Source organism: Limulus polyphemus, unplaced genomic scaffold (assembly GCF_000517525.1).
Source record: "Limulus polyphemus unplaced genomic scaffold, Limulus_polyphemus-2.1.2 Scaffold130, whole genome shotgun sequence".
Taxonomy (NCBI): Eukaryota; Metazoa; Arthropoda; class Merostomata; order Xiphosura; family Limulidae; genus Limulus; species Limulus polyphemus.
Genome location: NW_013665740.1, coordinates 677,311 through 696,742, shown reverse-complemented (window position 1 = coordinate 696,742; position 19,432 = coordinate 677,311). Strand labels below are relative to the sequence as shown.

Here is a 19,432-nt window from a genome sequence, read left to right as displayed (position 1 = left end):
AATTTTTGGGCTATTCTTTTACCAACGAATAGTGGAATTGACCGTCACGTTATAACGCTCTCACGGACGAACGGGAGACGGCAGTTAGTCCTCACCACCCACCACCAATTTTTGGGCTATTCTTTTACCAACGAATAGTGGAATTGACCGTCACGTTATAACGCTCTCACGGACGAACGGGCGGGCATGTTTGGTGGGACGGGAATTCGAACCTGCGACCCTCAGATGGCGAGTCGAGCGCCTTTTCCACCTAGCCATGACTGTCGACAGACAAAGAGAAGGTAGGTTATAGTCAGCTTTACGCTCGAACAAATAAGCAAGCTATACAGAAGAGAAAGTTTTAATTTAGAATTAATTGGTAAGGTAGGTTTGATATTATCTTTATCATTCAAAGTTTTAGTTACTTGCAATAATTAATTTTGGCGCACGAAATTGCACAAACGAGCCAAAATGTGTTAATAAAGAGCAAAAATTATACATATAGAGATAAATGAGTAAATGGTTTAATGATTATGTTGAATTATACAAACTTTGAGGTTAAGAAAAATAACACCGAACTGGAGCTTTTTATAAAACAAATGTCATAAAACATTAAGAATCTCAAAGTAGCTGGTTCTTCATATTATACGATTTAACTATTCATTTTAAGAAGGAAATATTAAATAGGCCTATAGAATGTATTGCTTGATTAATTTCGAAAGTAATATGCTTCATAATAATAAGCAGAAAAATAAAGCCCATTTTAAATGTAATAACATGAGATTGTATGTTCTTGTTTGTTAAATAATGAAACTATTCCTCTCAAAATTTAATAATGGACATCAAATAAACTTTATTGCAAGAGAACGTATCGAACAAAATACATCAAAAGTATGTGGTTTACTAAATGTCACTATTAATCGATTTTGAAAAATAGAGCTTAGATTTAGTTGTTTAATTATTTTTGAGAATTTTCCTAATTCTTTAATTTCGAAGTAAATCTTGTATATAATTAGCTCAAGATTTTAACGAAATTAAAATTTAGTGCGTCTTTTGTAATTGAAAATGGTTGTTGAGAAGAAGATCCTAGCTATTCTCATTTGTTTATTACGGTCACGAATAATTGTTTTCAAAAAAAAGATAAATATATCAAAGAAATTATGATTGAGGGAAATGAATATAAGCTTCATATATTGCAGATGATAAGTCTTTCGATTTATATGGCAAAAAAAATGATTTAAATGTTTAAAGGATTGATTGGATTCTTCGCCAGCAATTTAGAATTATATTACCAGATTTGCCAAGAATTGCAACCACACCGGTGTAATTTTTTAAATTAAAAATAAGCTTTCAATACTAATTGAAAAAATAGTTGTGGACGAAATATTTTGTTTTCTTAAATTAAGATACAACTTGCAGCGTAGATAAGTAGATTTTTTCACTCCATGCAGTAAGATAACTGTTATTATTGGAAAAATAACTAATTCACCTCTCACTATTTCAAACCCTTTTATAGATTGGATAGAAAATTATTAAACACTATTTTGTAATTTCGTATAAGATAGTAAACGAGACAAAATTGCTAGAAAAACGATTATCCAGAAACAAGTTGACCCAAGTAATGAAGATGATTCAGCTAGGTTCGTACAAATATATGTATTGATGTTCTAAGCTTTAAACTAGGCCCAAGTACTGAGTTAACAGAATCTTATATATTCTTAACTGCAAAAAAAGGCGAATATAGAGATATAATTGGACCTGTCGTGATGTTATGAGAGTTCTTACAATTTAAAATTTTTTTCGACCAAGTAATTTTGTTGAATTTATAATATAGACTATATGATATACTCAAGACAAGTTTATTCTTGGTAGAGCTATTTTGTGCCATAATTGTTCTGAAAAAATTAAAAGTGCTTTAGCTTATTTTTAACTGGGATGGCTAAGTTTTGAAATTTGAATTAAAAAAATAAGGTTTGTTTCGCCTGCTACCTTATAAACAATACTATAAAGTGATGTAAAATTGTAGAATAAGGTATATCCTACCTTATAATTGTCGTACTATATATATTGGCTGTTGTACTAAAGTTGCAAAATTGTGTTAACGAAAAATACGAAACTCTTAGCTATTACTATTAAAGTCTATAAGAAGTACAAACATTGCTTATGGATTGAAAAGAAGAAGAACACACGTAAAAATATTAGTAAATTAGCTGTTGATAACTTAGTTTGGTTATTCTGGAATTTTTAAATATCACTGCAACAATTATAAGTATGATATTATCCAACAATATTTTAAAAGGAACTATATAATTATGCGAAAGATTATAACATTTATATAATGTTGAATAACAATTTGCTAAACAAAATCATGCTTGAAGATTTTTAAAAGAAATGGTGGATTTAGAGGTATATTTTCAATAAACTGCGAAAAATAAATAAACGTTCAAAGGGTTTTGATTGTTTTGTGTTCATGAATATTAATATCAGTTATATGCAATTCTATTGACATAAATAAATAAAAACTACTTTATAATAATTTCTGGAATTTTCCATAGAGATCCGTTCTGACACAAATTAAATCAGGATACATTTTGAACGTTTTTTTAGATGACTGTGAAATAATAATTTCAACTTTAAACAATGATAATAACAATAAAAGGAAACACATATAGCATGATTGTAATGCTCTCACGCTGTAAATAAATGAATATAATATCTTATGGATAAGTGTATGAATAACACGTTATATTTACAGAGTTTATCGGCCCGGCATGGCCAGGTGGATAAGGCGCTCGACTCACAATCTGAGGGTCGCGGGTTTGAATCCGCATCCCACCAAACATGCTCGCCCTTTCAGCCGTGGGGGCATTATAATGTGACGGTCAATCCCTCTAGTCTTACACTGCTAAATTAGGGACGGCTAGCGCAGATAGCCCTCGTGTAGCTTTGCGCGAAATTCCAAAACAAACAAACAAACAGAGTTTATCGTATTTGACGTACGTAAATTGACATTTATAAGTACTTCCCTGAAGGACTTAGATTATTTAGTGTCTTAAGTATTAAAGTTTCCCCAGCTAAATTAGTCATAGCTGATGCAAAATTACGAGGCCAAAATTTTTAGAAAAAGAAAAATAGATGCAAAAAGAGAATGATATTGTTATTGATGAGTATCGTAAGAAAGGAGATATTCAATTTTCAACTAATGTAAGAACACACAAACATATATTAACATTTTTATTAATTCTTTGTTATGGTTAAAATTTAGGCCTACTTATTAGTAAATTGTAATAGTTCATACGATAGAAATATCTACAACTGCAGTTATTTCCTAGTTAAAATGTATTGATCGTCACTTGCTGGTAACTTTAAAATTTTTCAATGTATTTACTGTCTATGTGAAATTAAAAAACAAACAGTATAATTGAACGTCTTTTAAAACTTTGGTGTATAATCTCTCTGCATGCTAGTGTATCAAATATTGTACAGGAAGCAAATACGATATAAAGAAGATGTATCTTAACTATTATTTTTCTTTAAGGAGTATCTGCCCTTATAATTCCAGAATAAGAAAATATAAAATGCATTGATGGCCAGGTGGTTAGTGCGCTCGAATCGCAATCTGAGGGTTGTGGGTTCGAATCTCCGTCCCACCAAACATGTTCGTCCTTTCAGCCGTGGGTGCGTAATAATGTGACGGTCAATCCCACTATTTGTTGGTAAAAGAGTAACCCAAGAGTGGGTGGTGATGACTAGTTGCCTTCTCTCTAGTCTTACGCTGCTAAATTAGGGAGAGCTAGCGCAGATAGCCCTCGTGTGGCTACTGATTTTGTGAAGTGTCCTAAATATATTTTCTAAGCACTGGTTTCCAACGCTAACAAACAATTTCAAATGGTGGATATTGAAACCATTCTTAATTTGTATCTGAGCGGAACCTTCTTTTTCTACGCTATGCTCGATGGTATTTTTATTTGCATTTACTAGGAAAAAGAAATGGAGAAGTTACAATTATCAGTACATAAGGATGTTTGAGATAATAACATGTAAAATAATGTCATTCATAAACATAGAATACTGGGGTAGTTATATTTCCTTAGTATAGCCCATAATTTCTAATGAAGTATGCTATTTTACCAAATCGCATGACGCAGAGTTAATTAGATCAATTATATGAAAGTATTAGTAAACATCACAAAGTAATGTAACTCATGCCTGTCGTCTGAATACTTTTGGCAACATTAGGGTGCCTGAAAACCAGAAAATAAACCTTCTCACATGCTCCAGATTTAAATAACATACTATTCTTGTACGAACTATTTTCGTACATATATATATATATATATAGGTTACAGTTATTTTTAAAACCTCTTTTTGGTACATAGAAGTATTATGTCTTGTTCTTTATAAGAGTATATTATAAAAATAAATATCATTACACATGATAGAATGTATTTAGTCAAAGAAGCTGCTACATTCTTCATTCATACCTACTACTGTAATTGCAATTAACTGGCTTTAAATTTTAACTAATTTTCAGTGATGGAAATATTTATTACATCACTCAATTTTTTCACACTTTTCTTCAGAATTGTCGTCTGTTTTGAGGCCCTAATGCATGTAGGTGCAAATGTTTTCAATTAATGATGTAATACTATGTACTTATTACATCAGCAGGTTTATAGGTTGTCTGGGTATTGCATCAACCGTTTTTTTGATATAAATTAAAGTTCTTACTAAAAGTCAATTTACAATCTTATCTGCTACAATGTGCGTATTATGCTACCATGGCCAAGAGTTGCGAGTTAGGTTTACAGAAAAAATAGTCATTGTTTCTTAGAGCAAAGAGGGACTTTCAACAAGGCAGATTTCGAGAAGAAGTTAATTTAACAACTCTATTGCGAGTCGCTGGGTGCAGCGACATAAAGATATTGTCTGTATGGAGCAGCGGAAGGGAAGGTATAGGAAAAAGGTTCCCACAGCAGCTGATGATCGCGTTCTGAAACGCTTGAGCCGCTTGCAGAATCTTCGACTGTCATACACAGATTTCAAAATAGTATGACAGGAAATTTCAGGAGCTACTGTCACCGCGCACACTGTTCGGTCTCGCCTGTTAACAGCTCGTTTCACAGCAAGACGACCAAGAAAGGAATCCTTCTTCAAGTTGTCGAAAAGCATTCTGACTGGACTGATGCAATGGTGAGCAAAGTGATCTTCTCAGACGAATCATAGTTTACCTGCACAAGTCTGATGGAAAGCATTTTTTATGGAGTCGATGTGGAGAAAAGTTTCATCAAGCGTAATTGAATGAAACTTTGAAGCATCCACATGGTCAGGTGATATGGGGATACATCTCTGGCCATGATGTGGAACGCCTGTATTTTGTGAAAGGCACTATCAATGTCAACAAGTAACTCAAGTAATTCAAGATCACTTCAATGAAGCTGATCAGTGCACATTCCATGATGACTGCTCCATGCCACAGGGCTAAAAAGGTTGGACATTATCAGCTGCACTCTACGCAGTAGATGTGAAATAAAGAAGAAATTTCACCTAACCGGTATTGAAAAGACATCATAGGTTTTATTTCATTACCTCAAGTGAATGTCTATCTTCGAAGGGAGAGGATCAAGACACTAAACTGGCCAGGCAACAGTCCATATTTCAACCCTTTAGAAAACTACTGGAAGAGAATGGGTAACAAAGTGCAAGAGAAAAAACAGAGAAGCGCCTTGGAACTGCGGGAAGCCCTAATCCACGTGTGGCATTATGAACTCACCTGCCTACATTCAGTCCCTCCTGTTCTCTATGCCAGGGCGATGTCAAGTAGTTATTAAGGTCAGAGGAAGTACAACTAAATATTTAAACAAGAAACAGACTCTGTGACCACTTTTTGTCAATTACATTGGTGGCGTTATTTTTAAATCTAAGTTTTCTTACAGAGTATTTGTTGATCATCTACGTTTGTCTTGGTTGGTTTGTTAATACAGATGTATATATGTGTTTTGATAACTGAAATACAAGTCAGCTTACACCACACAATGTCCATATCCGTTTTACATTAGTTCTGACAGTTCCACAATTCACAATTTCGTAAAATACAAGTGTGAATAAAATGGTTGGTGCAATAATTTTTCCTCCACTGTAATTGTCTTCTATTTTCATGACTTGTCATATGAAATTGAAAGATTATTTTTTTTCTTTTAGCTTATGATTTTAATTTATGTGTTTTTTAGTTTCGTATGAAACTTAAAACTTGTATATTTTCGTATATACAGATTATATTACCTATGGTTATAACGTTTCACCAGGTTAATCTGGTATCATCAAGTACAAAAACTACATATGGTTACAACGTTTCACCAGGTTAACCTGGCATCATCAGGTACAACAACTACAAGGAGTGAATTCCTGTTCTAAATAATACGAAAAATTAGCAGCTGAATACATTGATATTAGATTGGTTGAGCTTAGCAAGGCTGCATAACATTAAAAATGGTCTAACAATTAGCACTATTTTTATAAATACGAAGAACATTGATCATAAAATTAACTAGAAATCAGTCAAATTTATATATAAAACTTGAAATTATGTCAAAAGAAAAATTGTGGAAGGTTCGATAATACATAGGTTGCTAAAGTTCAAACATTTGAAGGTCAATTTAAGCTGAACTCCATTTCAGACACCATACGTATTTCTCTCAACAACCAACCGTTGGACAGAAGAGGATATGCGAAAGTGTCGGAAATGTTATTTAAATTAATTTAATGCTGTTCCGAATTAGTGGTTCAAAACATTATGTTAGATTTTAACTGATAGTGTGCATTACCTACTATTATATTGTTAATATATTTATAATCGTTAAGAAAATCTACAGTAAAACAGTTTCAAATATCTTATATTGTGACATATGTGTTTGAAACATAATCTTAATACACGTTAGGTATTTTCAATAGGTCAATATAGTCTGATTGTACAATGCTATAAATTCACACTATAAATAGAAAAAAAACATATGCATATAACAACTCAACCTTAAAAGTTGTAAACGATAATTATAAAAGATACAACTGTATACTAGAATAATATTAATTGTAGGTACAAGCTGTTTATTTATTAATGGTTCCTTTATTTTACAGTGGTTTATATATATATATTTCTATATCGAGAATTTCACCATTGTCATGTTGAAACGAATGACCATGCTTGAACATATGTTCATAAACACGGAAGGAGGACTGTTTGGCCATATTAAACATAATTATTTATGTTATGAAGACTTGTTTAGCTCATTTAATCAAATACTAATGTATCCATCAGGTAGTTTTTCGTATTATCAACATCAGGAGTTCACTTCTTGTGGAAGTTGTACCTGATGATGCCAGTGAAAGGTTGTAACCATATGAAGTTGTTCTACCTAATGATGCTAATGAAACGTTGTAGCCATTTGTAGCTGTTGTACCTGATGATGCCAGGTTTAACTGGTGAAACGTTCTAACCATAGATATTATAATTTGTATATCTGACAATAAACAAGTTTTAAGTTTTATATAACAGGGTATATCCTTTAAATATTTAGTTTCGCGTTAATTTCGCTATTATCCTCAGTTTAGAATTTTGATGTTAGCTGCACACTTACCAAAGTTAACCAGAGATTTGTTACAAGTTGTTCATTCTTTTCATCCTAAAGAGAAAAGAAAACATTAAGATGACACAAAAATACCTTAAACTACTATGCATAGCATAACTGTATGTTTAATACAAAATAACTTACCAAATTTAACCACAAGTTTGAGGTTACTATCTGATTCTTTTCATCCTACAAAAAGAAATACAAATTCACTCATTTAGTTTGATAATTAAAACGCTGTTGAAAATTCAAAGTCATCGTGTAAATACATGGCTTTGACTTTTAACAAGATTTGCAGCTTGACATTGTAAAGGTCAAACAAAATAAACAAAACTATAATCATAAACATACAAGAGAATTTGAAACATACCTAAATGAAGGATGGTTGGAAAAATTAAAAACTTTATTACACTTTCATACCTCTAAAAATTAATCGTATTAAAATGCTAACTAGTTACCTTATTGTAGAAAACTAAGCCTATGTCAAAATTATCACTTCTTGAAAAGATGTTTATTGTTTTATCGCGCTTTTATTACTGTTTTTTTTTTATTAACTAACATGTAAGACATATATTTTGTTATATAGGGAATTTCAAGACATCAAAATTTCATTTGAGTAGTGGAATGTGGTTTGTAATGTAAAAATTAACTTTCCTCAGCTATAATCAAAAGCTAGGTGGTTTTATGTTTTGCAAAAATGTTTCAAGATTATCTTAAAAATACTATTACACAAGTAAATATTTAATTACACACATTATTCAGTCTAATTTGTTGCAAATTAATAAATTGGGTTAAGTTAGATCTTTTTCTATTGTTTGTCTTATTACAAAGTTGTTTATTTGTAGTTAAGCACAAAGCTACACAATGGGATATCCTTATTACAAGTATAATGAAAAAAATTTAAATTTTATAAAGACAAGTAGGGATCGATATACAAGTTACCTACCTAGCTATAGTAATATAGAAAGTTTAATGCTACAAAAAGTATCGAAACAAGAAAGTCAAAACTACGAAAACTAAGTTTCTTAGAATTTAAATATTTTTATCGCTACTTTGGCAAATCACTGTAATTTTTCTAGTCTGAATGAAAGTAGGGATAATTATTTTTTTTATTTCAAGTAACGCAGTTTTTGTAGCTTTGACTTTTTTGTTTCAATACTTTTTGTGGCATTAAAGCTTTCAATATTACTTTAGCTAGCAAGGTTACGTATATATCGATCCCAACTTGTCTTTATGAAATAATATAAAAATATATTGTACTTGTTTGTTTCCTTTTTATTAGCTATATTTTTGTGCGCCAGTAATACCAAGCGTGGGGTGCGCGTATACTCGATTCGATTTTATTACTCATCAGAATCTCTACCAACCTACTTCAAATCTAATTATATGCTCTAACTAGAACGTCGTTCGTTTTATATAGGCCCGGCATGGCCAGGTGGTTAAGGCACTCGACTCGCAATCTGAGGGTCGTGGGCTCGAATCCTCGTCCCATCAAACATGCTCGCCCTTTCAGCCGTGGGGGCGTTATAATATAACTGTCAATCCCATTATTGGTTGGTAAGAGAGTAGCCCAAGAGTTGGCGGTGGGTGGTGATGACTAGCTGCCTTCCCTTTACTGCCTTCAATTTACACTGCTAAATTAGGGACGGCTAGCGCAAATAGCCCTCGTGTAGCTTTGCGCGAAATTCAAAAACAAACAAACAAACGGTATATATATATATATATATTAGTATCTGTTTCGGTACAAGAAAGGACTCATTTGGACCCCAGACGGAAGGGTTCTGTGAAGGAATTAGAGCAGTAAGGTTCGTCATTTTTTCTCTACGGTTTTTTGAAAAAGTCACTTACGTAGATGAAAATTTGTTGAATACTGTTAAAAGGTGGTATCAAACGGGTGATTTTTATGGGTGCCATTTTGTTTCATCACGATCCCCTACTATTAAGTAGTACCGTAATTAATTATAACAATAACTGGTTAACGGCAACGTAACCTTTTTCCAATGAAGGAATTTTTAAATAACAGGTAAAAATTAATTTTTAATGTTTTAATTATTGCTTTTTTTTTTCTGTGAATGTGTCTCTTTTCTCGTTTTATGAATTATAAAATTTAAACAAATTACTAAAAAATTGAGAAGAACTAACAATCCTCATCAAATATTATTTCAATGGTGGAAAATAATCCCTAAACATCGTATTATGTTATAGTTTTTTAAATGACGTACTTATAGTAGATTAATGTAAAAATACTTGGTTATGTCGTATACAATAAATCTTATAGGGAACTATAAGAATTCTGAAGAGCTATAGAGTGCTTTGTGGAGCTTCGTTAATATTTCTGTTACTAAATTACATCACGTCTTGTTTTAATGCTCCCATTATTTTCCACTCTTCTGTTCTTTTATGGGTAACTGGAGGCTACTGGATAGTGGTGCAACAGTTGTGTCTTAATTATCTCAATTAATAACATTTTGTTATTTCTTTAATTACCCGTTATCGGCGCCCTTATATGCCTTACAATGCAGCCAATAGTAACTGGACAAGTATGAGGGCTATCAATTTTTTATCTTACGTCCTACTCAATTATTTTGACAATATATATATATATAGTTATTAAATGGAAATCTATATAAATAAACGTCGGTATATGTGTCTGTATTTGTTCTTAATAGTTTCCCACATTTATTGATCATTCAACACCAAACTTGACACAGTGATACAAGAAGACATGAGGGGGCTTGGAACCCCCCATCTAATATCATATTGATAAAATTATTGAAAACAGTATGTCTTTCTTTTCAGTATTGGTATCTTTATGTATATCTATTGCACTTTTAATGTTTATTATGTTCAAAAACAAATAGAAGCACAATTGCCTATTCTTTGTTACAAACGGGTTAGAAACAGATCTAGTACTAAGATTTTCTTCGCCTTGCGGTTATATATAAATTTATTAACTATTGTCTTGTACTTACTAGTTATATTGTCTTCTTGCATTCAAATATAAAACACAATGTAACTGTTTTTTCATCCCAGTTTCCTGAGTAAATAAGTGCAAAATAGGAAAAGGAAGGAATATGCTACCGATAGTAAATACATTCAATTATAATACCTTCAATTACCAACAACATATGTTGAAACTGCAAAGTTATATAATAACACAATCGCAATCTGTAGGAGCTGTCAAGACGTATCTAAAACAAAATATGACACTAGTCCAAATTTTAGAGAAAAAGTCATTTCACTAATTTGAGTGATCTTCTACTTGAATTCCCTGAAATAACATTTAATCAGAAGAAAGTATAATAATATAGCCTTTTAACAGTTTAATGGTGAAGAAACAAAGCCTTCTGTAAGTTTCGTGTAATTATACAATAGTAAACATTGTAGGTTTGTAATCAGTAAGTTACAAAAATAGAGGAAGATGTAGCAGAACCTATGTATACATCTATGAAGTATATGTTTATCTCTGTTGAAAATGTGCACAAAGACTTTAAAATAGCACGATTGAGTTTCAGATCTACAAATTTATTAACCAAAAACTTACAGAAAACTTATTTTCGACAGATTCATTTGAATAGAAGTGCCTTATTTAGGTCTAAAGCAAAATAAGGAAAACAAGTTTGAATTTCAATATGAAAATGCTATTCTTTGAAGAAATTACTGTCGGAAAGCAAAGGTGCAAAAACAAAACTCGAACATTTCGTGACAGGAATTTAGTTTTTATAGGAAGGAAACTTTCTTCAACTGGGGTGTTCAGGGATATTAGTATCCCCCTTCGCCCCGCTCGCGATAAGTTATTTGTTACTTTCGTGAACTATTAAATTTTAGCTAGAGAAGTTGGTCATATGTTGTCTTCTGGCGATTTTAAAGTCTTGAAGTTGGAGACTGGAGAGATGAAAGAGACATGTGCTCATGTTTTTATATACCAGTTTTAAATATATAGTTTACTGTGTTTAAAATTTACTTACACTACAAACCCTCAATTAAACAATTTATATGATTATGAAGGCTCAAGAATAAAGTTTAATTTTACCAGTTGCTCAAAGAAGCTTTATTGTTATCGCAAACTAGCGAAATTCTTATTTAAGTAATAAGCTAAAATCTATATTTTTTATTTTAGTGGACAACGAATCATCCTTGCCGTTCTTTAATAGATCATCATCTTCATATTAAAATTAAAAATATTATAGTACAATACCAAATGAAATTATATTTTATCTTACCAGAAGACATGCGTTTCTTAATACACTTGCCAATATTTTCAGACATTTTAAAACTTTCTCCAACAATGGAATTAAAGCAAAGTAAAGTAAATAGTGAGTTATTACCTGCGACTAATGTAATAGATATGTAACAAAATCTAGTCTTGTATTCAGATATACAGCATAGAATCAGACAGCTTTTCCAGGATTAACAATTTGTTTGGATTTTACAAATTTTGTCTTATACCTAATCAAATACCCTCTCTTGGGAGAAAAACGGGAGTTGCAAAATTAGCTTATGAATTGTTTTCTAAAGCTGTGTGTGAACTGAACAGCTGAAGTAGCCATTCTTTGTAGGGCATGTATTTTGACTACTGTAAGGATTATATAAGATTGATGAAATGAGGAAATGAGACGTGGGTTAAGAAAAACTGTTTCGTCAATCGTAAAATATGTGTGCTTAAGTGCTATAAACCTCCAAAGGATATGATTTCCTTTCTCGTTGTGTGTACAGATAAAACGAATCCAGTGCCGGTGGCTGAGATAATTTCTCCATGGATTGAAACACCTGGTCACTCTCGTGTAACCCACTATTTTCGAGTAGCAATCGATTGAGTTTAGGAACATTTCTTATTAGTGTGCCAAAAAAAAAAGACAACAACACCAACAATAAAAAACTTCCTGCTTTAAATGCACCGGATGCAAAGTATAATGTAATATAAAATATTCAAGTTAAACTTTTAATGAAAAACCTTTCTCATCAATCTGATTTGATAAAAATGATTAAGTTCTTCGTTTTCTCTTTAATGACCTGTGATTACTTTATTAGATTGTGAATAATCTATGCAGTTTACTTTTTAAAGAAAGATAAAATGATAAATGCAGTTTGTTAAAAAGTGCCTCTTGTCCCATAAAATCATTTATGTAACGACCTCATCTGTCAATTTTCATATTGTTTTTTGACGTATGATCAATATATTGAATTTTAAATTTTTTCAACTGGCAATTGCTCAAAATTACCAATGGTATGTTTAACAACAATTTCCCTTTGTGATAAAAACATTTGTAGTCTGGGCAATTGTACCACTAGAAAGAAGTGGGAAGATCATATGTGTGTAATAATAAAATGATTGAATGAATGTGATATACATTTATCTCTAATAAAATATGTTAATTTTTTGTTAGTCACCACGGTATTCTTTACTTTTATAACATTGGTCATTACACTTTTACATTTGAATAACAAGTCGCATATGTATATTAACTGACCGAGACAGTATAAGTTTTTACTAACCTGTGATTACTCCCGGACGTAAAGCTTACACAAATAATGTTACATTTATTTCAGTAAGTTAAACAATGTTCAAATAATGTAAGAGCAAAATCACTATAAAATTGCTTTCTTACATAAAATTTTAATTTGTTTCTCTATGCCTACAGAAATTTTGATGTGAATGTTAAAGGTAATACATGTTTATTCAGCGAGTCTCAATGGCGACACTTATGAAGAGTTATTGTACGATGAGTTCCCACAATCCCAAAGGGATCGGAATGGGTAAACCGTAATTCTCTGCGCTTATTATTTTTATTTTTCATGTTATACGTGAGCTGTTTTACTTTGATGAAAAATTTGTTCACTGGAAATCTATTGAAGTACTGAAATTACCAAAATACTATCATACAAAGGTTCAAATTATATTATCATCTTGATTAACGGTGGGGAAAATGTTCACGGTAAACTTGATAATCGAATTTGATAGAAGCTAGTTAAAGTTTCTGTTCAAGTAAAAATATTTGGTTTTAAAATACCGAAAGTTTTGTTTGCAAAATACAATCACTAAAACAAAAGATATTAAAATAAGCTTGACATTAGATTATTACAAGTCACAATAAGTGCAATAAAAAATGTTAAAGCCTCTAAGGAAAACATTGGACTGTATACTGCTAGTAGGCTTTCAAGTGTTTTAACAACATTGCATTTCATAGGTTTTGCCCAGGAATTAGAGCAGTTTCTTATGTTACCATATATTTTTGTTTGTTTGTTGTTAAGCAAAAAGCTACATAATGGGTTATCTATGCTCTGCCCAACGCGAATATCGAAATCTGATTTTTGGCGTTATGAGCCTTCAGTCTTACCGATGAGCTGCTGGGGGGGGGGGGGTTACTATATATCTCATTTCAATATTGCTACACACACTGTTGACATAACTCGCAAAATTATTGTTTCGAAGTATTTTGATTAGTAACAGATATCCTGCTTGTACCTCATGAAACTTCATACTGACAAAAACATGTTTTTAAGCGATATAGATATTATGGCATGTTATATATCCATAATTATGCCTAATTTCTTTATTAATAGATTTAATAAATCATCATGCAACGAAATATACGTTATTCATAATGAAATATTGAACATTTATTTGCAAATACAGAACGTAGAGAAGTCAGTTGTGGATTGTATGGATATTAATAATAAAAATATTTTTGGTTATTCTCTGAAGACAAGTTTACGGCTTTCTCTAGCTAAGCCTGAAAAAGATACTGCATTTCTATTTTGAAGTTTGTTTATTATTAAGCACAAAAGTACACAATGGGCAACCCATGCTCTGCCCACCGCAGGTATCAAAACCTGTTATTTGCCGTTATAAGTTCTCAGCTTCACTGCTACATTTTTCATCGAAGATGTCGACTTTACGGTTAACAGTAAATCACAATTATTACTTGTTTACTTAGCAGCAATAAATTTCAGAAATTACATGAAAGGTTAATAATTTCAAAGTGATAATCGAAAATATTTGAAGAAAAAATTATTCGAAATCTCAAGGCTCTCTGAAGAACACCAGAGTATCAGAAATTTAAATAACAGTAACATTAAAATTTCTCTAGCAGAGATAAGTATAGTTTGTTACTGACGTAAAGAGTTTTAGATCATAGCATGTTAAGCTTAACAAGCATGTTAAGAAACTGAACTGAATTATCAGCTAACTGTTTCAATCTTTCAGGATTTAACCTATTGAGCTTAGGTTTTAATATAAAAGAAACACTAGATAGAAAAAAAAAATACCGCTAAAGGTGTATTTAAAGAACCAGTAAAACACTCAGACAGTGCTATCTCCATTCAGTGTTTTTGAATGTTGCAACATAGAATATACCAGAAGCAATTCATCACTCTATAAAATCTACATCTAGGTTCCAAAATCATTTTTCTGTCTAAATTTGTTCTCGTATTTTGACAGTTTTTAAAAATCCCAATTTGCTTCATTATAACTAAAGTGGTTGACCTCCAGCAGTATGACCTTGAATTTTCAGCTACATTAATCAAAAGATAACCATTCAGTCCTTGGGGGACACCTTTATACCACATTTGATCAAATTCACATAAAAACTGTTCGAGTTATTCTGTTCGTATACACACACACACACACGATGGAGAGAGAACAATACCCAGTCGTCATGCGGAAGTACTAGTTATATACGATAGTTTCAAGTTCTAATCCTGTTCAGCGTAACCACAATGACCAATAAAACCAACATCTTTATAAACACTTTCCAGTAAAGATCACGAAAGCAAATAAACAGAAAATATTTGCCATTTTATTATAATTAGATAACTTAAGAGAAAATCGAAGCAAAATAATTACATCGTTGCATTCGTCATTTGTATTCTGTGAAATCATCAATCGAAAATTAATGTCTAAATAAAAATACCAGTCAAAATAGGATTTAGCTTCCTATTTATTAGGGTTTATTTTAAACCTTAATTTTGTGTTTATACTTACATAATGCATTTTAACACCAAAAAGCGTTGATGCTTCTATCCAGTCCACGAGCAAATCAACAGAGGATGTGCACTGAACAAATGTATTTAATTCTAAAGTTATTATTTACTTTGGACAATATTATTCATTTCGGATGCAAATAATTTTGAAATGAACTCTCCACAGTGTTGAGATACTTTAATTTTATAAACAAACTAATATAATCGTCCTAATTTAGATATCATATAACTGATATAACATCATCATACCACATCAATTAGCTGCTGCAGAGTTAAACCGAAACTGAGCAAAAGTGGTTCTGATTCATTGGCTACTGGCCTTTCCATAACGTTGTAGTCACGCAGAAGGTCATTGATTAGTCTTCGTTCATGAGGACCTTGTTCTGAACCTGGAAACATAAAATAAACAGGAAAATAAAAATTAATTGAAATGCTAACAATATAGTTTTTAAACGGTGCATAATGTTATTAGAATTAATATTCAATCATCAGAGGTACCTTAAACGTCAGAAAATGCTACTGAAACAATATACAAATAGTTGTTGTTTGATGATTAAAAAAAAAACTTCCAGTAGCCAGTTGTTTTACGGAAACAACTTGGCTGTTTAAGATAGTTTTATGAACCTTACAGTAAACATTCGGTTGAATTTATATCTTAAATTCAGACTTAGTAATATATAAAGAGGGTTGGGTAAGTTATATAATATATACAAATATAAACAAATAATATATACAATATATACAAAGCAGCTTTTTACGTGACAACAACGACATGGAAACGTCGCATTGAAATATGTATCACAACTTTACTTTGACATTGTTTAGCGATCTAAGTATTGTTACGCTACCAAAAAGTTGTTGTCTTTGGAAAGAATATGTAACAGTTCTTTCTTGATGCAAAATTTTAATGCACTCAGGTCATAAGGATGTGTTCAGATCTGTATTATAAGACCGAGATATTTGTTGTACTTGATACACTGAAAACAAACACACGTGGAGCACACAACTATCCAAAACGAGACCTACAATTAATCATATCCCAGCCATGGTAAGCAAAGTACGGTATCTTGCAACAGCTGGGAATCCACGAACACAAAGGTCAGCGGCAAAAACTGTACACGTATCCAAAACAACAGTATGCAACATAATCTGGTCGGGTAGTTAGGGCGCCTGACTCACAATCTGCTGGTCACGGGTTCGAATTCCTGTCCCACTAAATATGCTCGCCTATTCAGCCGTCGGGGCGTTATAATGAGACGGTCAATCCCACTATTCGTTGAGTAGTGATGACTAGCTGCCTTCCCTTTAGTATTTCACTGCTAAATTAGGGACGGCTAGCAGAGAAAGCCATTGTGTAGCTTTGCGTGAAATTCAAAACCAAACCAAGCAACATAATCAAGAATGATATTCATCTGGAAAAAAAGAATAATAGTGTATAGGCTCACTAAGATAATACTTCTAGCCCTACCTACATTGAACTGTTGTATATTTTAAGCAGCTGAAATTTATATAGGAATTAATGCGATTCTATGCAAAGATATACTAATCAAGTCGCCAGATGCAAAACCTATGGACTTCTATGCAATCATGCTGTTGAAACGGGCACTGGGAAAACGTTGTCTTCGTCCACCTACCCCAGGTAAAACTATGCAACATAATCAAGAAGGATTTTTGTCTCTAAAAGTGACACAAGTCTTATGCTTTCATGACATATCCGTTTATCCGTAGCATACTTTGAGCAGTTGAGGAATGAAACACAGCGACTGAGAACCGGGAGAACAAGCAAGGCTATCCACGGCTCCTGGTAAGCCTAGTCTTCAAGCCGCTCAAAGCCTTCACCATTATTAGCTATAACAGCGCTAAAGAACATCGAGGCCTGGCACTCTGTCCCACCAGTAGTGTGCTACAACCAGCAGTTTTTAGCAAATGTTCCCATACCTCAATAAAGGCATCACATACCAAAGCTAAATAATACCTTTCTAAACCCAGAGAAGACAGAGCAGATAACAAGGTAACTCTCGATGAAAAGCTGCTACAATGGGTACTACAACAAGCCATTGGATTCATGAACCAGATGTGTATGGCTCTCAAAGACGGAGCTTCTACGTCTAAGAGTATATCACCCATATAGGAAGAACCTATGCCATCATTACAAGTGAGGAGCCTCCCACAATGAGGCGTCAGTATATCACCCATACAGGAAGAACCTATGCCATCATTACAAGTGAGGAGCCTCCCACAATGAGGCGTCAGTATATCACCCATACAGGAAGAACCTATGTCATCATTACAAGTGAGGAGCCTCCCACAATGAGGCGTCAGTATATCACCCATACAGGAAGAACCTATGTCATCATTACAAGTGAGGAGCCTCCCACAATGAGGCGTCAGGACAATTCTCATAGGACTACATGGATAGAGCTGCTAGATAAGCCGACAAAGGAAATAATACACCACCCAATGCTTGAGCATGTTCCATGTTCTCAAACACCTTGCTAGGAAATGGCCACCAAGCCGACAAAGGCATGGGCCCCGTACAACAGTGAAGATGATTATCTGGGATGAAAGGCAACACTTTTGACATAGTAAGAAAAGGAGATGCAGCAGCTCGTGCCAAAGGTTATCCGTAAAATATAATATCAATATTTATCAAGCCCGGAAACTGTATAGAAATTTCTATCTAGCTGACTCAGAAAAAGTTATAGAGATAAAAATCTGAATCAGAGGGTCCAAAGTTCGTGTCACTTTTTCCTCAGAACATGTATTTCACTTTATGGCAGTGGGTACATTATTAGAATGGCGATCAAATAACTAGATTTGATAAAAGTAGCTCTTGAGTTGTCAGTGGGTGTTATTGTCTGGCTGTTTTCCCTCTTTTCTCCAAAGAAAAGTAAAACATTTATATATAAACTACATGCGATCGAATGCAGAGTATAGTTTTAATATTTATTTTAAATTCGAGAATCACATTCACTTTGCACGTGAGCAAAGACTCGTGAGTCGTTACAAGATGAGAATGCTACATCTTCATCAATTCTTCCTCGATGATGTATATATTTATATATATATTTATTACAAAAATAGTGACCTACTGTTTAGTAATTTTACATTTATACGAAAAAAAGGTTAAGCAGTCTGAATGGATTCTTACAAACTTGACTAAAAGTAATCAGTGAAAATACTTTACTCATAATTAATTTTAAAAAATGTCTGTTTAATAAACAAGTGGCTTATTACGAACGCATGGTAAATAAGAATTTAATACTCCACTGAAACTATTTATCTGGCAAAAATCTAGACTGTTGATAAATAAGTATTTTAACATTTTATTGAGAAGACTGTTGGCACTTATGATTCACATTTCATTTTTAATAATGTGATCTATAAACAGATTAATGATGTTGCTATGATTTTAGTTCAAGCCCTAGCCTGAATAACTTATTCTTATACTTCCATGAAAAACAACGGTTTTCTAATATCCCATTTAGATTTAAACCATTATATTATGCCAGTTTTGTGGATGACAACTTTGTCGTTTAGGGAAATAAAAATCAAGTTACTTAATAAATACACTGAGTGGTCACAAGTAAATAGACACCTAATTTTTCGTCATTTAACTGATTTATGCTAATTAATTTGTGTTCACAGAGCACTATATAAATGAAAATGGTCCGCACACTAATTATCTTGTGCTACAACATGCCTAGAACTCAAGGTTCTCTCGAATTGTCAGATTTTGTTATAGGAAGGATAGTTGGTCCAGCAGATGGTGGAATAAGTAAGCTGCAAATTTCGCAGAATTTTGGAATCCCGCTTTTGACAGTCAACAGAATCATCGTGTAGTT

The 19,432-nt window shown here is 32.5% G+C and overlaps 1 protein-coding gene across 9 annotated transcripts in view; it reads right to left on the bottom strand.

Moving 5' to 3' along the window:
- LOC106473452 (neuronal acetylcholine receptor subunit alpha-7-like) overlaps nt 1–19,432 on the bottom strand; it is a 146,710-nt gene that overhangs the window by 30,087 nt on the left and 97,191 nt on the right. For 2 of the 9 annotated variants that reach the window (XM_022402923.1, XM_013934136.2), the window contains exons 2-4: nt 15,837–15,976; nt 7,749–7,793; nt 7,614–7,658 (exon numbers count right to left, since the gene is read on the bottom strand). In XM_022402923.1, the coding sequence (XP_022258631.1) occupies nt 7,614–7,658; nt 7,749–7,793; nt 15,837–15,976 (230 nt within the window). Of the gene's footprint in view, nt 1–7,613; nt 7,659–7,748; nt 7,794–15,588; nt 15,728–15,836; nt 15,977–19,432 lie in introns of those variants that run through there. The other 7 variants (XM_022402941.1, XM_022402932.1, XM_022402937.1 and 4 more) reach the window with 5 other exon arrangements.